This window comes from Rutilus rutilus (assembly GCF_951802725.1).
Source record: "Rutilus rutilus genome assembly, chromosome: 5".
Classification (NCBI taxonomy): Eukaryota; Metazoa; Chordata; class Actinopteri; order Cypriniformes; family Leuciscidae; genus Rutilus; species Rutilus rutilus.
The window spans coordinates 13514024-13533497 of NC_140213.1; the positions used below are offsets into that span (position 1 = coordinate 13514024).

General features: G+C 39.4%; 1 protein-coding gene across 2 annotated transcripts in view; it reads left to right on the forward strand.

Moving 5' to 3' along the window:
* The window catches only part of gse1b (Gse1 coiled-coil protein b), a 268293-nt gene that overhangs the window by 241056 nt on the left and 7763 nt on the right, over positions 1 to 19474 (forward strand). For both annotated transcript variants that reach the window (XM_084408577.1, XM_084408578.1), the window contains exons 5-14: positions 7238 to 7404; positions 8889 to 9086; positions 10865 to 11044; positions 11576 to 11910; positions 12394 to 12727; positions 13055 to 13665; positions 14280 to 14392; positions 14547 to 14808; positions 15975 to 16088; positions 18242 to 18625. In XM_084408577.1, coding sequence (XP_084264703.1) covers positions 7238 to 7404; positions 8889 to 9086; positions 10865 to 11044; positions 11576 to 11910; positions 12394 to 12727; positions 13055 to 13665; positions 14280 to 14392; positions 14547 to 14808; positions 15975 to 16088; positions 18242 to 18625 — 2698 coding nt within the window. The remainder of the gene's footprint in view (positions 1 to 7237; positions 7405 to 8888; positions 9087 to 10864; positions 11045 to 11575; positions 11911 to 12393; positions 12728 to 13054; positions 13666 to 14279; positions 14393 to 14546; positions 14809 to 15974; positions 16089 to 18241; positions 18626 to 19474) is intronic.

Sequence of the window (19474 nt, forward strand, 5' to 3'; positions counted from 1 at the left end):
TCCTTTGTGCAGACATTACAAACGCTGTGGAAAACCATTCTAGGTAGGGCTGTCGAGTTACTGATGTTATGAGGTGTTAGTGCACCTGTCGCTCGTATAATTTTTTTTATTGCCAAACTTAGTTAGATACAAGATCAGGGAAAGATACCATGGTTGTATATTTAACAATGAACAATCATAATGACAAAAAAATAAAAAATATAATGGGTTTGCATAAATCATAATATGAGATTTTATACACAGGAAAAAAGAACAATGACAAGGTTAAATATCTTTAAATAATTCATCATAATACATAAAAACAAAAACAAATTGTTGTTATTTGTTATTTATAAGCCTGAGGGATGAAACGAGAGGTAAATTCAACAAGAAAAGGGGGGAAACATAAAGGAGATTTGAGCCACTTTTGCTTGTGGGTGAAAAATAGTGGATAAAATAAAGAAATTAACAACATATTCAAGAGATGGCGATTTGGGGTTTTCGTAATAAAAATAATATCGTTAAGGATAAAACTGGGTCACATTAGTAGGGTTTAAAAATATAAGAACTTAAATCAATGGGCAGCTGTTTCTTCAACAAGACACAAAATGAGAAAGTTTCGTCAATATCAGGATATTTACAGATAGATGAGTTAAACCTGTCGCTCATATCTTTTAAGTTGTTGTGCTTGTGATAACGTCGTAGGTCACATGAAGATGTCAACATGGTGGGTGATGTACGGCTCGCATTCATACTTAACGAGATCTGGCTATAAAGTACCTACTCTTTTAGCGCTCGTTAAGTAAGTACTTATTGAAACTAAGTACCTACTCAGTGAGTATGCGGTTTCAGACGCAGCCATGCTTTCTACTGCTGCTGTTCTGCTAACTTCCTCTACAAACCCACCTTTACTTAACGAGCACATTTAGGTGCCATAGCACCCCTAGCGGTGAGGAAGAAAACCTGCAGATAAAAGACTGGTAACACGCTTGTCTGTTACAACATTTTACCCCAAAATCAGATCTTAGTGTAGTGTGATAAAAAAAAATACTACTGCCATTTACTCCTACTGTTCTTGCATTTAAATTCATTCAAAGAGAGTCATTGTGAATAAAAGATATTTAGTTATAATAATAAAATAATAATAATTTGTTACATTTATATAGCGCTTTTCTGGGTACTCAAAGCGCTTTACATAGAACGGGGGAATCTCCTCAACCACCACCAATGTGCAGCATCCACCTGGATGATGCGACGGCAGCCATATTGCGCCAGAATGCCCACCACACACCAGCTTATTGGTGGAGAAGAGACCGAGTGATGAAGCTAATCAGTATATAGGGATGATTAGGAGGCCATGATGGACAGAGGCCAATGGGCAAATTTGGCCAGGATGCCGGTGTTAAACCTCTACTCTTTCGAAAAACATCCTGGGATTTGTAATGACCACAGAGAGTCAGGACCTCGGTTTAACGTCTCATCCGAAGGACGGTGCTCTTTGACAGTATAGTGTCCCCATCACTATACTGGGGCGTTAGGACCCACACACCACAGGGATAGCATCCCCTGCTGGCCTCACTAACACCTCTACCAGCAGCAACCTGGATTTCTCAGGAGGTCTCCCATCCAGGTACTAACCAGGCGCTCAACCCTGCTTAGCTTCAGTAGGAAACCAGTCTTGGGCTACAGGGTGATATAGCTACTGGCTAGTTACCGCATTGCTCTTTTTTGACTATTTTCCTATAGATTAGCTTAGAATAAAATGGAAAGTACTGGTCCAGGACGCTGATTGGTCAGCCTAGTGTTCCAGTGGTTTATATGGTAACAGTGTTCTTAAAAGCCAATTCACACCACACCGACAGGCGGCTACAGAAACCATATTTTGTCGGGTTTTGTCAGATCAGTGGTACCCCTGTCGAGTCTGTTGGCATGTGTCAGAGCTTTTTTTCGATGATTGAACATGTTTAATTGGAATTAAAATGTCTGAGATATAACGTGCTGTAATCTGGCATTGGTCTGAGTCTGTCGGTGCAGTGTGAATTGGCCTTAATGTGTTTCTAAGGTCGTGCAATACTGTGAATATACTCCACTGTCTGTCATGCCTAACAGCATCCTTTAATTGTGACTATACTAACAATATAGCATACCTTCTCATAGTTTATTTCTTAAATGAACACCCTGCAGTTTCCCAGCATAGGATAAAGATCAAATGGAAGATGTTTACAGAATTTGACAGCCCCAAAGATCTCTGTCTGTTTGATTTATACTGTTATATCAAATGAGAGGCGCAGAAATGTCTTCCAGACTCTGTTAATGATGCTTTATGGATTTCAATAACCTCTGTACGACACAGTTAAATGTCATTAGCCACGACACACATAAAGAAAAAGCGATGTGGTTAATGGCGAGGTCTTTGCCTTCTCCAGCAGCCTGTTCTTTGCTCAATAAATGAATCAGGGTGGGGAAAGTTAGTGGTCCATCTCAAGTTTTCCTATTTAATTTGTGCTCACGGGAGTGTTAAGAGAGGAAGGCCTGGTTCAAAGGGGCACCTGTGGGTGCATGGTTTGAGGTTGCTTTGTTTGAGGTTGCTTTGTTTCACTGTTTGCTAAGTGAAGCATGTTATAACAACAAGAGGCGAGGAAGAGAGGAAGTCACAACATTAGAGGTGTTTAATTTTTGATGTCACATCCTGCATGTCCTCTAAATGGGCTTTACTGTAGCTCTGACAAGCTAAAAAGAGCTTAACAGTGTGGTTATGGGGTGTGAAAATCCCATTCATTTTCTCATTAGAGGAATATATAATATAACCGTATAGACCTTTAACCCCCAGGGTGTTTTCTGGGTCCTGGAGGTGTTCTGACATGCTCTGACATTTGTGCTTAGTTCTGTTACTTGTGACATTTTCATGGCTAAAGTCTTATTATAAAGTCTTATAAAGTCTTATGGCTACTGTATTCAGCACAAACTCTGCCACAATAATATGTCAGCAGCATGTATGTTAAAGTTTGTAGTTTTGAGAATGACGTTTATGCGTGGTTTGTGAAAAAAAAACGAAACTAAAATTTCACTGAAATAAGGTCATGAAACCCAAACTGATTATTTCTTCACAAGACTTTTGAAAATTGTATCACGTAGCCTAGAATATTTGCTTCAAAGCTATGTGAAAATCATCCTGCGTACTCAGATAAAACAATATATTGATTTAAAATTTGGAAGACATGTTTTGAGTAAGAAAGCTTTATGCGAGGAGGCGTGAATCATCATGAATATTGATGTGTTTCACACCTGAGAGAGACAAAGACCCTCCCATAATGGCCCTATCAGGTGCTATCAGGCCCTATCATTATGAGAAATCTTGCACAAATAATGAGTAGAGATTTAAAAAAGAATGGCTTTTTGATTGTTTGGATTTATTTACAACACAACATAATCCAAAGATACACAACAAATGACAAAAAAAGCACATTATTGAACACACTGATCTAAAGACAGAGACTCTAACACACATAACTTGAAGTCACATAACTTTGTGCCATTCCTGAAATATAGTAAATACCTGTCATTTCCAAGGTGTTTGATTTTTCATTTTACCATGTTCATGTACAGAGACTCATGTGAATGTTTAAGTCAGCAGGACTCTTCAGTGGCATCTGGTCCCTGTAAAAAAAAAAAAAAAAAAAAAAAAAAACACACGAAACAACTGTGAACATTCTGATATCAAGATAAACTATAGGCTGCACGATTTTGGGAATACATTATAGATTTTTCTGGTTAAAATTGCGATTTAAAATGTACAAAATACATATATATAATGAACACCAGGTTTGTTGTGCCTTGTAGGCATGTAGGGCTGCATAAAATAATAATAACAATAGCCTATAGCAGGCGGCCTATAAATCGTTAAAAATTAACACTTCAGTAACACAGAATGTTAGGTGAGTTCCTCTGATTGGTTGGTGCTGATTGGGTAGACATGGTAATTGTTTGATGACAAGTTGATTGGATTGATTATTTGAACGTGCTCCTCCCGAACTTTGTTTATGAAACATCATGTGTAGATTCCGCCATCACATCTGTTATAGAAGATATCGACAGCGCATTCATTTTAAAAGAGGAACAGAGAACCGCGATCAAGGCATTTGTCGATCGGAAAGATGAATGAAGAACATACATCACTTACTCCGTTGCTCTGATTGGTTGTAGGTCTATCCAGTTGAGTGCAGAGGCATTTTCTTCCCTGGTTCGGTTGAAACACGCCCCTTAATCACAGCCCAATAGGGCAGTATCAGACTCATATTCTGACTAGAATCTGAGTATGACAACGTCAGGCTAATGGATTATCATATGTTACTTCAAATGTTTCCATTCGTTATGACGTTATGAAATGAGATTTGAGTAAAAACATGAAGCCTAATGTTTGGCGCGTTTTGCTTTTCAAACGCACAGCGCAAGTGACTCAAACTCACAGCGTGTGCAGAGATAATTTACTGAAGCGATCGAGCCGCTCCAAACTATGAAACATTGTTACCACATTATACATATCTACGTTTGAGCAGATATCCACAAACACAGTATTTAACAGTAAACACAGGTCTAAACATTATAATATTAACCATATTAGAGTAAACAATCATACTAGCCTCCTTTTATATCATGCTGTGTTTTATTATCGAACATAAAATCATCGTGTACATGGATATAAATTTAGCATTAGTCTTCATGTTTTTACTCAAATATCATTTCATAACATACATTTTAGTCTGGCACCAGTTTGACTAGTTGCTACAATGTAAAGTTTATATAACAATAACATGCTTGTCTTGAGTGGACATGTCTTACCTTAAAAATCTTTCTCATCTTCAAATCGCGTTCTTCTAATTCTTCTGAGGTAAATCCAAGGTAAACTGGACAGCACAGCAAAACACAACGTGTCTTCCAAACTCGATGAAATGCAGAGGAGTAGGCTACTGAAGTCTCTGATTCTTTGTTTTTGAGGTGATGGGGCGTTTTCAGGTCTGCGTTCCTTCACATGGACGATTTGCATGTCAATCGCTCGTGCCCGTGTGGGTGTGGTCACATTAGAGCTAATGAGCACGGACTTAAGAAACTGTACATGTCGTTGCTTTCATATGGATTACTTAGAGAATATTTGTTTTTGATATAATTTACATCATTTAAAAATAGATGACATTTACATTTAATACAATAGACTTCAAGCTTTGTAAAGACACATGTCTCAAGTCTGTGTGACAAACATTCGCTGAGTTACAGTTCATTTCTGTCGCGTTTCAGAATGAACTTCACATTGAGAGAGACGGCAGAATGCGCATCATGTTTATTTTCTTTATTTTACGAAAAACACAACATTTAGTTTTTATTATGAGTGTACACAAATAAAAGAAGACATTTAACAGTTTTGAATGATGTATAACACTTATATGTAAGATCAAAATCAACAGAGTATTTTAAGTGTCTTTTGCACTGATAAGAAAAAAAAGCGAGCTGGTGCGACTGCCGACCCCAGGGGGTTAAAGACAGACATACCTTGAGCTATGATGATTATTAGGCTGTGGAATATGGTTTTGTTGAGTAGCTTCAAATTCTTACTTAAAAAAAAAGTTTAATAGACAAATTACTGGTGAAGGAACTACTGTACTGTACCCATAATTCTAAAGAGAGATCGACCAATCAGAAAAGTTACACACGAAGCACTACTACTGATAAGTCTCTCTATACTCTCAACAGTTTGGAGTGTTTTGCAATAAATGTAAAGTAGATTGTTTATACTTATAATCAATGACTGTAAGTCAATATTTTTGTATATTTTACTGTTCATTTACAATGGTTCTTTTGTCCCTTTTTTAGCAATATTGTGATTTATCCTAAAGCTGAGTCTCTTTTTTTTTTTAAAGAGCGGAGGAAATGAATGGGAAAATACTTCCGGAACCCAGACCATGTTGTTTCTTATTGAGAGGATTCTTTGCTGAAAGATTCATTGTGTTTCTCTTCTTGTGACTTACAGGCTTGCTGCAATAGTCGGTGTTGCCGGTGTTACCGGTGTTCAGCCGGAACACCAGTTACATCCCTTGCCCACCGTGGCACCTCCCCCATCGTCGTTTAGATTTTTTTATAGTAATAAAAATCATTTAGTTCAGTTAGAGAACAGACACTACAATTAAACAAACAGAAGAGTTGTTGCACAGATCAGCAGCAAGAGTCAGATTTCACCTCACTTCTCCCATTTAGCCTCACTCCTGACTGACAAGACAATGGAGGAAGATTTGGTTTCAAAGTGAAATGTAAAAGTGCCTATTTAAGTGAGTTTGGCATTGTACTGTTTATTTGTTGTGTTGTTCATTAAGAATAATAATGAATCCACCAGTCAAGCAATTGACGGACCCGAATCGGCGCTAACTGGGGTTCATAGGTGACTAGCGGAGGGTTTTTTAGGGTGAATTGATGACATTTTTGTGGACAGAAGTTTGCAGCATTTCAACAATATTTCAACAATATAAAATCTTGATGATTTGACATGTTAAAATTTTGAGGGTTTAAAGATTTGAAAGTGAATTATTTAAGACATAAATATTTATTTTGTAACTTGTAGTGTTAGTTGGTTCTTGCAAAGATGGAGTGACCCCCAGTGTGAACAACTTTAAAAGTAAATATTTCCATTGTCTCAGCAGTAACAATATGAGACCTTTTCATATAAAATAAAATGTCATATCACAGTTCAAATTGCAAACACAATACATGACACAATAATCACAAAGTAATTGGTTGGCCATGTCTTGCAGTCTGAGGGCAATTATATATAAAGAATAAATAAAATAAAAAGATATATGTTTCCTTGCATGTCAGTGACCTTAAACTGTTAAATTATTTAAATATTAATTTAGCCTTAAGGGAGTACTTCAAGTAAATATTTTACATCTGAGTTCGGCTAACAAAAAAAGTTTGGGGCTGGAGCATGTGGAGTGGAAATGCCTCTAGAGCACCATCTGCTGTGGTTTGTGCCGGAGTGAACACGTCAAGCATAAACAAGGCTTTACATATTGTTGAAAGTTTTAGGCACATCTGAGAAATGCTGTTGATTATGGGGTTTGCTTGGGGTTAGGCAGCATGTGTGTGTCATTCAGTGTGTGGGGATGTTCAGTTGGAGGCAGGCTCCTTTCAGGACTCGATTCTGTTTTCTTTGTTTTAAAGAAGTTGTAATTGCACACTTCTCACACAAAGCGCTCCTCTCTTGTCTTTTTAGGCAGAGTCAGGTCCCCGTGGACTCAGCCGGGACAGGTTAAGTTCAGAGTCTTCTTCTACTCAAGAGAAGGGGGGTCCCACTGTTTCAGCCCACCTAATTGGAAACCCTTACGCATTTGGCTTGACGCCCGCGTCTGTGATGCAGGACTCACGCTTTCAGCCCCTTAAGTGAGTATTACTGACCTCCTTCCTTCCCAAGAGTGCTACTATACTATTATTTCAATTCTCGTCTTCCTTAAAATACACTGACTAAAAAAAGCAAAGTGAAATGCGCTCCAGTAAAAAATTTAATTTTGGTAAAGATAATTATAGTTTCATATTTTGAGTAATAATATTAATAATAATAATAATAATTTAATAATAATATTAAGACATCTGTTGAAACATATTAGGAAGATATTGTATATGCATTACAGTGATTTAAAAAAAGTGTCTGTTCAATTAAATCACACTTCGAAATAAATGAATGGCATTGCATTAGATGATAAAACATACAATCAAGCATGAACACACAAAAAAAGCATGAACAAATAAGTTTAAACACTTATTTGAAATAAGTCACAGCCTTTTGTGGTTTGGTACACGCACTAAGCCATATCATAGTTTGGATTTTAGTTCAAGTTACAAATACTTTGCCAAATCAATAGTGCAAAACACAATGTGAGAGATCTTTTATGTTATGATAAATGTAAAAATAGTGTCAGTTCATTATGAAACTGTGGCAGGACAGATTAAATGCGGGCCGCCACAGTCTAGGTAATTAATGGTGAACTGAACACTGGTTAATTATTAATAAAAATACAGATGTTGATTGTTAGTTCATATTAGCTCAGGTCCATTAATTAATATGAACAAGTACAACTTTCCATGTATTTAGTAAATGTTGAAATTAATACTAACTAAGATTAATATATGCTTTGGATGTATTTTTCATTGTTAGTAAATGTAAACTAATGTAGTTAACTAATGTTAACAAATGAAACCTTATTGTAAAGTGATTCCTTTCCACTTTGTTAGCTAAATAAAGCTAAAATTCACAATTCTCTAGTGATGTCCCAGTACCAAATTTCAGTTTCAATACCCACATTTTTTTCCAGTTCTCTGTACCAATTTTGATACCATAGCATTTAACTATTTGAAAATAAAATATGAAATTAGTTAATTATTAATGCTATTAATAATTATAAGTTAATAATACATTAAAACATTCGATTTTGATTCACATGTGCTGAACCACAAAAACATTAGCCTTTAAATATTGTTCTATTAAGTAAGCATTGTATTAAAAAAATCTAATGAAAAGTTATAAACTGAAAAACAAAGAAACACATTACAGGTAAGAGAACAGACCCGCATTTAATTACAGTTGCCACTCCCGAAACTTTGCTATGTGTACTTGGCAGAATAGAAAGCTTTGAAAGCAGCTGCCTATAAGTGGGTACCGGATTGACCCGGTACTATTGGTACTGCAGAAAGTTCTGGTATTGTTGCGTTTTTAAATTGAAGTATCATCTTGGTACCGAAGTATCATTACTTTTGACATCACTTTTCCCATCCTACTTCAGGCACAACTCGTGAAAGCACATCCTTCTCCTTTTTCATTTTTTATTGGCTCTATTGCTTTAAATTATCTTCTTCTGTTTCACTGACAGTCTGCCCCGTCAGATGCCACATGCTGTGCCCCCGACCAGTGTTCCTGAGGAATATCTGAGGGGGTTTCGTCCTTACACCACAGCCGAGGAGTTACGCATGCCCTCGTTACCACTGGGGCTTGATCCTGCCACTGCTGCAGCTGCTGCTGCCTACTACCATCCTGGATACCTGCACCACCCCTCCTTCTCACACTACAGGTACACAATCATGCAACAACTAACACATTTAAACCCCTAGAGACATTAGCTGAGACTTGAGAATGAAACGAAACAAAAGAAGCGATGATTCTGTCATCATTTACTCTCTTTCAGATAGGGCTGGGGGGGTATGACGATATATATCGTGGCGACGATATAAAGTTTTTGACGAAATAAAAGATTTTGCTATATCGCTATATCGCGTAGCAGATGCAAAACTTGAGTTAAGCGCAATAAGCTGTGAAAAACAAACTCAATGCGGTGCTCGTGCTGACACCCCTGAAGCACTCGCACAGAAAGACGCCTCTCAGACAACATGCCATCCCAAATTCTGTTTTCTTTTGTGGCTTATTGCGCTTAAATTGTCAAATACACTGACAATTATGTCAAAATGCCTATCGTGTACAGTATTCACATAAACACAGTTGGTTATATGAACGTAAACAGTTGGACAAAACCTGGATGTGTGCCAGTATATTCATTCTTAAAGTAACAGCAGGTATATATATATATGGTTATCTATATATATATATATCTATATATATATCTATATATATATATATATCTATATCTATATCTATATATATATATATATATATATACCTAATATACCTGCTGCTATCTGTCATTAATGTTACCAACAATAAAACAACAAAAGACAAAGAGAAAATCACTCACTGCTCTTGACTGAATTTCTTTTGTGTCTTTAATAAGAATCAATTTATATTTTATTCATACAGACAAGACTATGCAGTGTTTTTGTTTTTTTTGCATACATGAATATGAATGGCGATTTATACTGTTCCACTCCAAAAGAACACAGGAAACTAGTTGCACCTATCGAAATTGCAAAAATAAAGCATATTTTGCAAACGCCAAATGAGGTTTCTCAATAGGTTCTTTAAAAAAAAGTTCTAACATATTAGGAATCCTTTCAGCTGTGTTGCTATGTGTCATGAGTAGGCAATTGAGTAGACTAACACTCTGTTTAGAGCGAATGCAAGCATCTCACTTACAATAAACCATTTCAACATATCTGCACTTTTATAGACATGACACACCACAACTAGTTGAGACTGTTTACACTGGACAAATCAAAGTAAACATTATAAACTGATACATTTGTCTTTCTGAACGGGTACATGATGATGCTGTATGTTATTGAAGTGTCCATTGTATCATGTTGCATCACAATGCCCTGTTTGATTAAACATGTTCGTGCCCTGTTTAATCTTTGAAGTTCTAAATGCAGCTAATTTTGGCTTGCACTTTTGACACCGAAGCTGAATGTCTTTTCCCATGTAATGCATCAGTCATGGTCCCACAGCGGGTAAACACACTTGGGCTCTGCCTGCTTGAGTAGCCTCGCCCCAAACTGAGGGGATAGCTCTCAATGTTTTGAAGGTGCATGAAAGGCTCAATGTTTACTTTTTTGGGAAAGATAAACCTATACTTACAGTAGTCAATGAACAATAAACTGGGTTAAAAGAATGTATTATAACATAAAAATTCTTACATACTTCACCTTTAAAGAGCTTGAGTATTTTAATGGCAGATAAGATAACTTCAGCAAGCTCTAATGAAAAAACAAAACATCAGTTGGTGAGATTGCTAATATAGTTGCTGGTCAGGATGCACAGACAAAAACAGCATGGTTTTGAAATAGCCACAGGGTTCACATTTTTTAGAGCAGTCAATCTATGAATGGCTTATTTCTACCTGACTAATCATCTGCTTTTTAAAAAAGTTTGCATAAAGTATATCTTTGTCTTTCTTAGAATGGATGATCCGTTCTGTCTGTCAGCGCTGAGGTCGCCATTCTATCAACTGCCTACAGGGGGAGCTCTACCTCCTCTACACCCATCTGCAGTACACATGCACCTGCCAGGGGTGCGTTACCCTGGAGACCTAAGCCACCCCTCACTGTCTAGCCTACAGTCTGAGCGCTTGTCAGAGAGGTATGCAACAACACCTTGATTATATGTCAACCTTAATAACGGAATATATAAATGTATTATTACCTGATACATCACTATACCATATAATATTGTACCACAGTCATTTTTTTTTTTGTGATGGTAATGGCCCTACGTTCATTTAAAAGAGTCCCTGTGTATACGAGCATTTTACAGCATTATATTCCTCTTACAGATATTATTTTGTATACAAAATAAAATAATATATGTTAATAATGATACTGAATATTATAATTTAAGTAGCGCTCTGACTCCAACTAATAGTTAAAGATATTGCTCCTTTAAATATCATTAATGCAGGTTAGCTACTCTATTTATAGCTTGTAGTGTAACTTAAAAAGGGGACTGTGGTTCAACTAGTTTAAATTCATTAGTAGCTTGGACAAGCTCTTTCTGGACAAACTTCAGAAGTAGTTTCACCAACACTTCAGGACATTCACAAACAAAAACCCATATTCCCCATATGTTTCTGTAGTTTGAGCTCATCTGTATGTGTGTGGTGTGTCTCCACAGACTTCAGATGGAGGACGAGCTGCGACAGAGAGAGCGAGAGCGAGAGAGAGAGAGAGAGCGAGGGAAAGAGCGAGAACGCGAGGCCGAGCGAGAAAAAGAGCGCGAGCGAGAGAGGGAGAGAGAGAAGGAGCTGGAGCGTGAGAGAGACAGAGAGCGAGAACGAGAGCGAGAGAGGGAAAAAGAGAGAGAGCGTGAGAGAGAGATGGAGCGACAGAAGGAGAGGGCGGCACGAGAGAAGGCTGTGGAGAGCCACTATCTGGCTGAGCTTCATGGGCTGAGAGGCCCTCCAGACGACAGGGCCAAACCTGCAGACAGAATCACTACGAACAGACCTGGTATGAATATTGATTCACATGTTCTGAACCACAAAAAGAATATGAATGCTTAGGTGAATGCTTGATCGTCTTAAATATTTAGGAGTGGAACGTGACCTGGACATAAGATTCACTCCACTGGTCCCGCTCAATTTAAGTGTATTTTATAAGTTGCGATGTAATGGAAATACCAGTATCAGATCTTTTTGTTCCATATTGTGACAAACACCAGAGTGAAATGTATTATGTATTAATTAAAGTTATTGTTTGGATTGAAGCCGATCTGAATACTAGTATTTTCAGTCGATTGAATGAAAGGGCCGAATTTAAGCTGACTAAATGATTGGAGAAGTCCGGCATGAAACGTATGCATGGATGAATCGTTAACAATGAGATTAATAAGATTAATTTAGAAAATGGATAATGTGCATTATATAATCTTTGTCTCACTTGTGTGAGCCATCATTCTATGCAGCTAAACATTATGCCTATTATTTCCCCCAGATAAAACCAAAGAGCCCATCCTTACAACCCCTAAACCCATCCAGCCTGGACTCCACCACTCTCTAAATTCCACCCACCACCCTGTGCCCAGCCTCGTCTCCGCCCATGGCATGTATCTGGGCCCTGGGGGGGCGGGACCTGCCAGTCTGACAGCGGCCACCATGATGCTGCGCAATAATGAAGAAGAGCGCTGGTTGGCCCGGCAACGGAAGCTACGGCAAGAGAAAGAGGACAGGCAGTACCAGGTGTCAGAATTCCGTCAGCAGGTCCTAGACCAGCACCTGGACCTGGGCAGACAGGGGGAAATTCCGGACCTGCATATAGAGGGACACAGGTAGGGACGTTTTCACACTTGAGGTTGAGGAGTCTACAATATATAAGAGTCTAGTTTGTTTGGTTGGGGTGTCAGAGTAATGGTTCAAAATTGGTATAAATCCAGTTGCCTTCAATGAGCAGCTCAGATTTTCACATCTTATACAGTGTACGAAAGACTGATACAAGTGCCGCTGTGTGTTAGTTAAGTTTGGGTTGCAAAACCTTGGGACAGTAATGTGGCTTTAGTTTCGTAGCATTGCAGAGGTCATAGCTAACAGAGATTGGAAAATGTGTATGTGTGTGTGTGTGTGTGACAGTGATAATTAAAGATTATTTCCTCTTTTAGACCTGTACCAAACCACCACGAGCCCAACAGCAGGGATCGTGACCGAGACAGAGACACCCATCCTCTCCTGGGAGCTCCGCCCCCTCTTATCTCCCCAAAACACCAGCACAAAGACCAGGCCCCCCCACCACCAACCACGCTCTGGAACCCTGTGTCGCTCATCGAGACGACCTCCGACTCTAGACGCACCTTGCACGACCCCCCGAGTCTGGGTCACTACGATATCAGTCGGCTTCCCTTACCCCACTCCAAACACGAGCGGCATTACAACTCTGAAAAGCTGGAAGAGGGATCTCGGAAAAAGGACAATCTGGATAAATATCCCCCCATCCGGCCCAGTGGGTTCTCTGAGCAGAACACTTTCTTGGCAGAGCTGGAAAAATCCACCCAGAGCTTCCTGAACCAGCAGAGGGCACCGCTGAGTATTTCAGGGCCGTACGGAGAGCTGAGCTCAGGCCTGAAGTCCAGCGGGTCTTTTAAGAGCCTCCAGGGGCATTCACGCCTCGCACCGGATGCCATGTTAGTGTATGATGAGTTCCTGCAGCAGCACAGACGAGCGGTCAGCAAACTAGACCTGGAGGAGAGAAGACGCAGAGAAGCCAGAGAGAAAGGTAAGTGGAAACAGAGAAACTGAAAATGCTGTTCACACAGCCCAGAAAAATGATAATTACCACAAATTATTGGTCGTGGTTTACGAATATCTATAGAGCAGGACAGCCAACAGCAGGTATTATGCTGCTGAGTAATATAATTTAGTGTAAGCAAATGAGATGATATAAATGAAATATAGAAGTAGAAAACAGACTACTGACTACTGACTACAGACCAAATTTTCAGTAGCTTAAAGCTACAATATTTTTATATAGCAAACACGTCTATTAATTGCATGATGATGAGCCAATAAAAACAATCTTAAAATGGCCATATATCTGCAGATTAAGCCCCAAGTACACATCAAATATTGAATGTGTGAAATGCGCATGACGTAATGGCGCCTTCAATACAGCAGACAATGGACTAAGGATGAAACTTTCTAGTGCCACACGTGGTACATGTTATTAAATGAGGTATACTTTGAGGGCTACGTGTTTGGCACAAAGCATACGTGTCAAAACTGAAGTTTTCTTTGGCCTTTAATCTTACTGTTTTTATCCATTGTGACTAGCTTGAATCATTTGAAGGTCATTTCTAAGTGTTTATGAGTGTTCAATGATATCTTGTGTAGGTTACTTCTATGAGCTGGACGACTCTTATGATGAGAGTGATGAGGAAGAGGTGCGAGCTCATCTCAGGAGGGTCGCTGAACAGCCGCCACTCAAACTAGACGATTCCACTGAGGTAAATCCCCACAACATCATGCTTGACTATCAGAGTACTGCTTGCAAGTATTTTTTCTTTGTGTAGATTTTTGGTTCTTTGGGGATCCCATCACGTCTCACACGTCCCAGTAAAAGCAGAATTTATTGATCAATGTACCTCTCTCTTCCTACAGAAGATGGAGTTTCTGCAGATGTTTGACCTGACGACTCTGGCCCGTCGGGAGGAGATGATGGAGGTGAAGAGGAGGAAGAGGAGGCGCATGCTGAGAGAGAGAAGTCCCTCCCCGCCAGCTATTCAGAGCAAGCGGCCATCTCCTGCCCCCCTAATAACCCGCTTTACCCCAGAGGACATGAACAAAAGCCCTGAGCTGGAGGACAAGAAACGCTTCCTCACCATCTTCAGCCTCAACCACATCACACAGCAGCAGAGAAGAGGTACTCATGCGGTTTATCATGTTCATACTGATGCTGTATGTTTGTTTTATATTTCTCTGGAAATTTTCACACTAGAGTTTACTTCAGAGTCATATAATTCACCTTATTCCGGAAGTAGCACTGGGTGGCGCCATCCGCGTAATCTCACTTCCTGGTTTAGCTACTTAGCGCTTTGTTTGCCCTGGTCCAATCTGTTATCTGTCTTGATATAAGTAGATAAACTATAATATCATAGCCAAATGCGTTGGCCTATGGTTATTAACAACTGCTGCAACGTACTAAAGTACATTTCACTTGAAGCTTTTGAAACAATGCCACAATCAAATTATTTAATAGCTGTGTCTTTCTAATAGCTATTACTTAGTTATGAAGATGTGCACAAACACTACTACATGTAAAGTTTGAAACATTATTACACCACAGTTTGTTTGCTTAATCACCAGATACATTTGCAGTGTATAGCCAACAGATGAGAAAAAAATAGCCACGAACTGGTGTAGAAAGAAAGTAGAGCCTCAACTAGATGAACAAGAGGGTAACGTTAGCTTAGCTAACTGCTAGCTGCAATTTCTTATGGTTTGATCTCTAACACAAGTAATGGCTGTAAAATAAATCCAGCGACTGAATTCTAGAGGACCATAGCTTTCAAACAAGGTATAGCATGTGTATGTGTCCTGTAGTGAGACCATTACAACATTAGATGTTTGTGGCTAATGTAGGCTAAACACTACACATCGGCCGGGCTGCGATCAGACAGGCAGACGGGTCGTATAAACACCTAAAAGTCGTTTAAAAATTACCCCGAGAAACAGTGCATTGCTGTGCTGTTGGTACACACGTACATAGCACATTTGGCACAAATTAGCTTATCTTATGTGACATTTTATCAGTGAGACTTCTCTGCAGTTCTCATCGAAATTGAATGAGGGTCCGCTAAACCGGAAGTTGGTTTACAACGGAAGTACTGGACAGAAGTAAAAGTGGGCGGGGCGGAATAAGGTGAATACAATTTGAAGCAAGATGGTCAAAGTCTCGATGTGGACCATGTATGAAGCAGCTTTACTTTCGCCTCAGAGCTTCCGGCAGCAAACAAACACCAAGATGCTATCACAGGCTGTACCTCTAATGTCTGTCTGTCTCTTTCTCTTTTCCTTCCTGTGTTTCAGATAATGAGAGGGTTGAGGAATTGTTGCAGGCCATAAAAAAGAAGAGTGTGACTCTAGACAACATCAGACACAACCCTCACCCGCTGTCCAGGAGCCCTGCAGCCCCGTACTTGGGTCAGTTTGCACTTCTCCCTGTTCACACGTGTGTTTGTGCTTGTGCACATGTGTTTATCCACCCTGTGACTCTTGCATCAGCACACATCAATGTGTGTGAAAGCAGTTGACAGCGACAGATGTTCTTTACTGTCTGTTTTCTCAGCTCATTACCATGAGACATACTGAATGTTTCACTGTGTGGATGAACCTCAGGAGATGTGCGGTATGGTAACATGCATACTTTCAGCTCTAGCTCTGTACACAGCATCTGTGGTAGACTGTCAAGGATGGACCAAAAACACATCATGATAACATGTTAATTGCCTGACTAGATTTCAGAATATTTTTCAAATCCAGTAAAAATATGAAAAAACATGCTTCACTTTTAATTCTGTGATTATGGTGGCATTTTGGGTGGTACAATTTGTTAGAGGGGGACAGTGATACTAGTGAGACCAATTCACAATCTGACGTCTGACTTGTAATGCAGCCTGGGATTAAACCACACCATGTTGCTTAATTTGGCCAGAGGAGAACTGGCTCCCCGATTGAGCCTGGTTTCTCCCAAGTCTTTTTTCTCCATTCTGTCACCTGGTGGAGTTTGGGTTCTTTGCCACTATCGCCTCTGGCTTGCTTAGTTGGGGACATTTCATTTTCAACAGTATTATTGATCTGACTGAACTGACACTATTTAATGAGAACTGAACTGGGATGGGCAATGACATCACTGTTTTCTGAAGAACTACTTTATAGCCGAATTGAACTAATTTAATAATTGATGATCTTTACAACGGAACTGAATCAGCACTGAACAATGACACTTTTTTTAGAGCTGCTTTACAGCTGAATTGAATTGATCATTGATCACTGTATAGCTGCTTTTAAACAATCTGTATTGTATAAAGCGCTATAAAAATAAAGTTGACTTGACAGTTTCCTTTCACACTGTACAGAGATGAATAGAGGGCAACACACTGCATGTCATGTTTTTGAAAACAGAGCATCCTGTTCAATATTTGACAGTTAATATTTTAGCTGTAAAGTTGTACAAATCATTTTAAGTCAAGTCAAGTATATTTGTATAGCGCTTTTCACAATACAGATTGTATCAAAGCAGCTTCACAGTATTAAATTAAAATAATACAACAAGGTTTGTTTCTAGTGGAATTTATTGATTGATAAAATTAAATATCCCCAAAATATCCCCAACTGAGCAAGCCAAAGGCAACAGTGGCAAGGAACCGAAAAACTCCATCAAGTGACCTAATGGTGACCTAAAACTCCATCAGGTGACCTAATGGTGACCTAAAACTCCATCAGGTGACCTAATGGAGAAAAAAAAAAAAAACCTTGGGAGAACCCAGGCTCAGTCGGGGGCCAGTTCTCCTCTGGCATTTATGAACTAGAGACGGGATTTAACTGTAAGATTAAAAATATTATATGAATGCCTGGCTGAAGAGATGCGTCTTTATTCTAGTTTTAAACTGGGAGAGCGAGTCTGAGCAACGAACAGTATCAGGAAGGCTATTCCAGAGTTTTGGAGCTAAATGTGAAAATGCTCTCCCTCCTTTGGTGGATCTGGATATCCTAGGTATGACCAAAAGCCTCGAATTTAGTGATCTTAAAGAGCGCGATGGATTATAGGGCGATAGAAGATCCGTTAAATAGACTGGAGCTAGGCCGTTTAGGGCTTTATAAGTCAGTAGCAATACCTTGTAATTAATACGGGACTTTATAGGTAACCAATGTAGTGATGTTAAAATCGGTGTTATATGATCATATTTTCTTGATCTAGTAAGAACTCTAGCGGCTGCATTTTTAAGGTGGATGAAAAACAATCATTCTTGTGAGTAGGCTTCTATTGTAAATGTATTTTCTTTAACATGTTCTGTATTGTTTACACATTGTGGAATGAATTAGAATTGTTGTCTGTAGTAATTGTGAGGAGGCCACAAATGCTGAAGCTGAAAATGTACTAATACTAATATACTAAACATACAATATGTGATATTCCCAGGGCCTCTAGTGTCTGGCGCCCTGGGCAATTGCCCAGTTTGCCCAGTGCTTCTGCTTCAGTCCACTCTGGTCAAGAGCCTATTTGATGTTTTTCTATGTTCATGAATTAATAAACCAGCATGCAAACATTAGATTGTAATTTTGTTTTATTGCAGACCCGTCATCTCAGTCTCCAGTCCAATCCGAAGAACTGCTGAATGGACGGCCCCCCAGTCCTTCCCCATCCGTGTCCGTGCCCCAGCCCCCAGCAGACCCCCTGTCCATCTCGGATCAGCACCAATCCCTCTCGGATCCCTTGAGACCGAAAGACTCTCCCTTGCCTGCTGCATTACCTGACAAAGGTCGAGCCAACGACAGCATCCCGGGCAAGAGCTCTAGTCTGCTGAACAGTGTTCGACAGCCCTCATTCACTAAAGAGAGTTCCGTTAGTGTCAACGGAAAGACCAAACCCTGGGAGAGCTTCATTGCCGAGGAGTTTGCCCAGCAGTTCCATGAATCAGTACTGCAGTCCACCCAAAAAGCCCTTCAGAAGAGTAAAGGTAGTTAGCAGTTCAAATTCTCTTTCAGATTGTGGTATTTCATTACTTATTCAACACTAACTTTGCAACAACAGTGTCTTGGTGTCTGTTCATACCAAAAGAAACGCAACTAACGACATGAACTTCAGGGAAAGTATATGAATAAAAACACAGCATCACTAAAATGTAACGTGCTGTCACAGGATAGGAACAAAATCTGAAGCTGCATATATGTAAAAATGTGTGTTTTCTGTGCAAAGGGAGGCAAGGCAAGGCACTTTTATTTATAGAGCACATTTAAAACAGCCACTGCTGACCAAAGTGCTGTACAATCAGGTCAAACAATATAAAATACATAAATACACCAACAGACACAAACACATCGTAAACCCATCATAAAATTACATTTAACCAAAAGCCAAAGAGAAAAAATAAGTCTTTAGTGAAGATTTAAAACTATCAACAGTGGAAGACAACCTTAGGTGTTCCGGCAAATCATTCCACAGACGCGGAGCAGCGACAGAAAAGGCACGATCACCTTTTAATTTCAGTCTAGATCGTGGCACAGTGAGCATCAACTTGTTCGAGTACCTTAAGGGTCTAGAACATTTCCGGTGGAGAAGATCTGTAATATCCAATGTAAAAAGGAGCTTGGCCATTTAACCCCTTAAACACGTACAACAATACCTTGAACTTGACACGGTATTCGACTGGCAACCAGTGAAGCGAAGCAAGAACAGGTGAAATATGTTCCCTCTTTCGAGTACCAGTAAGAAGCCTGGCGGCAGCGTTTTGTACCATTTGTAGGCGGGATAAGGAAGACTTTGCCACCCCAAGGTACAGCGAGTTACAATAATCCAGCATGGATGA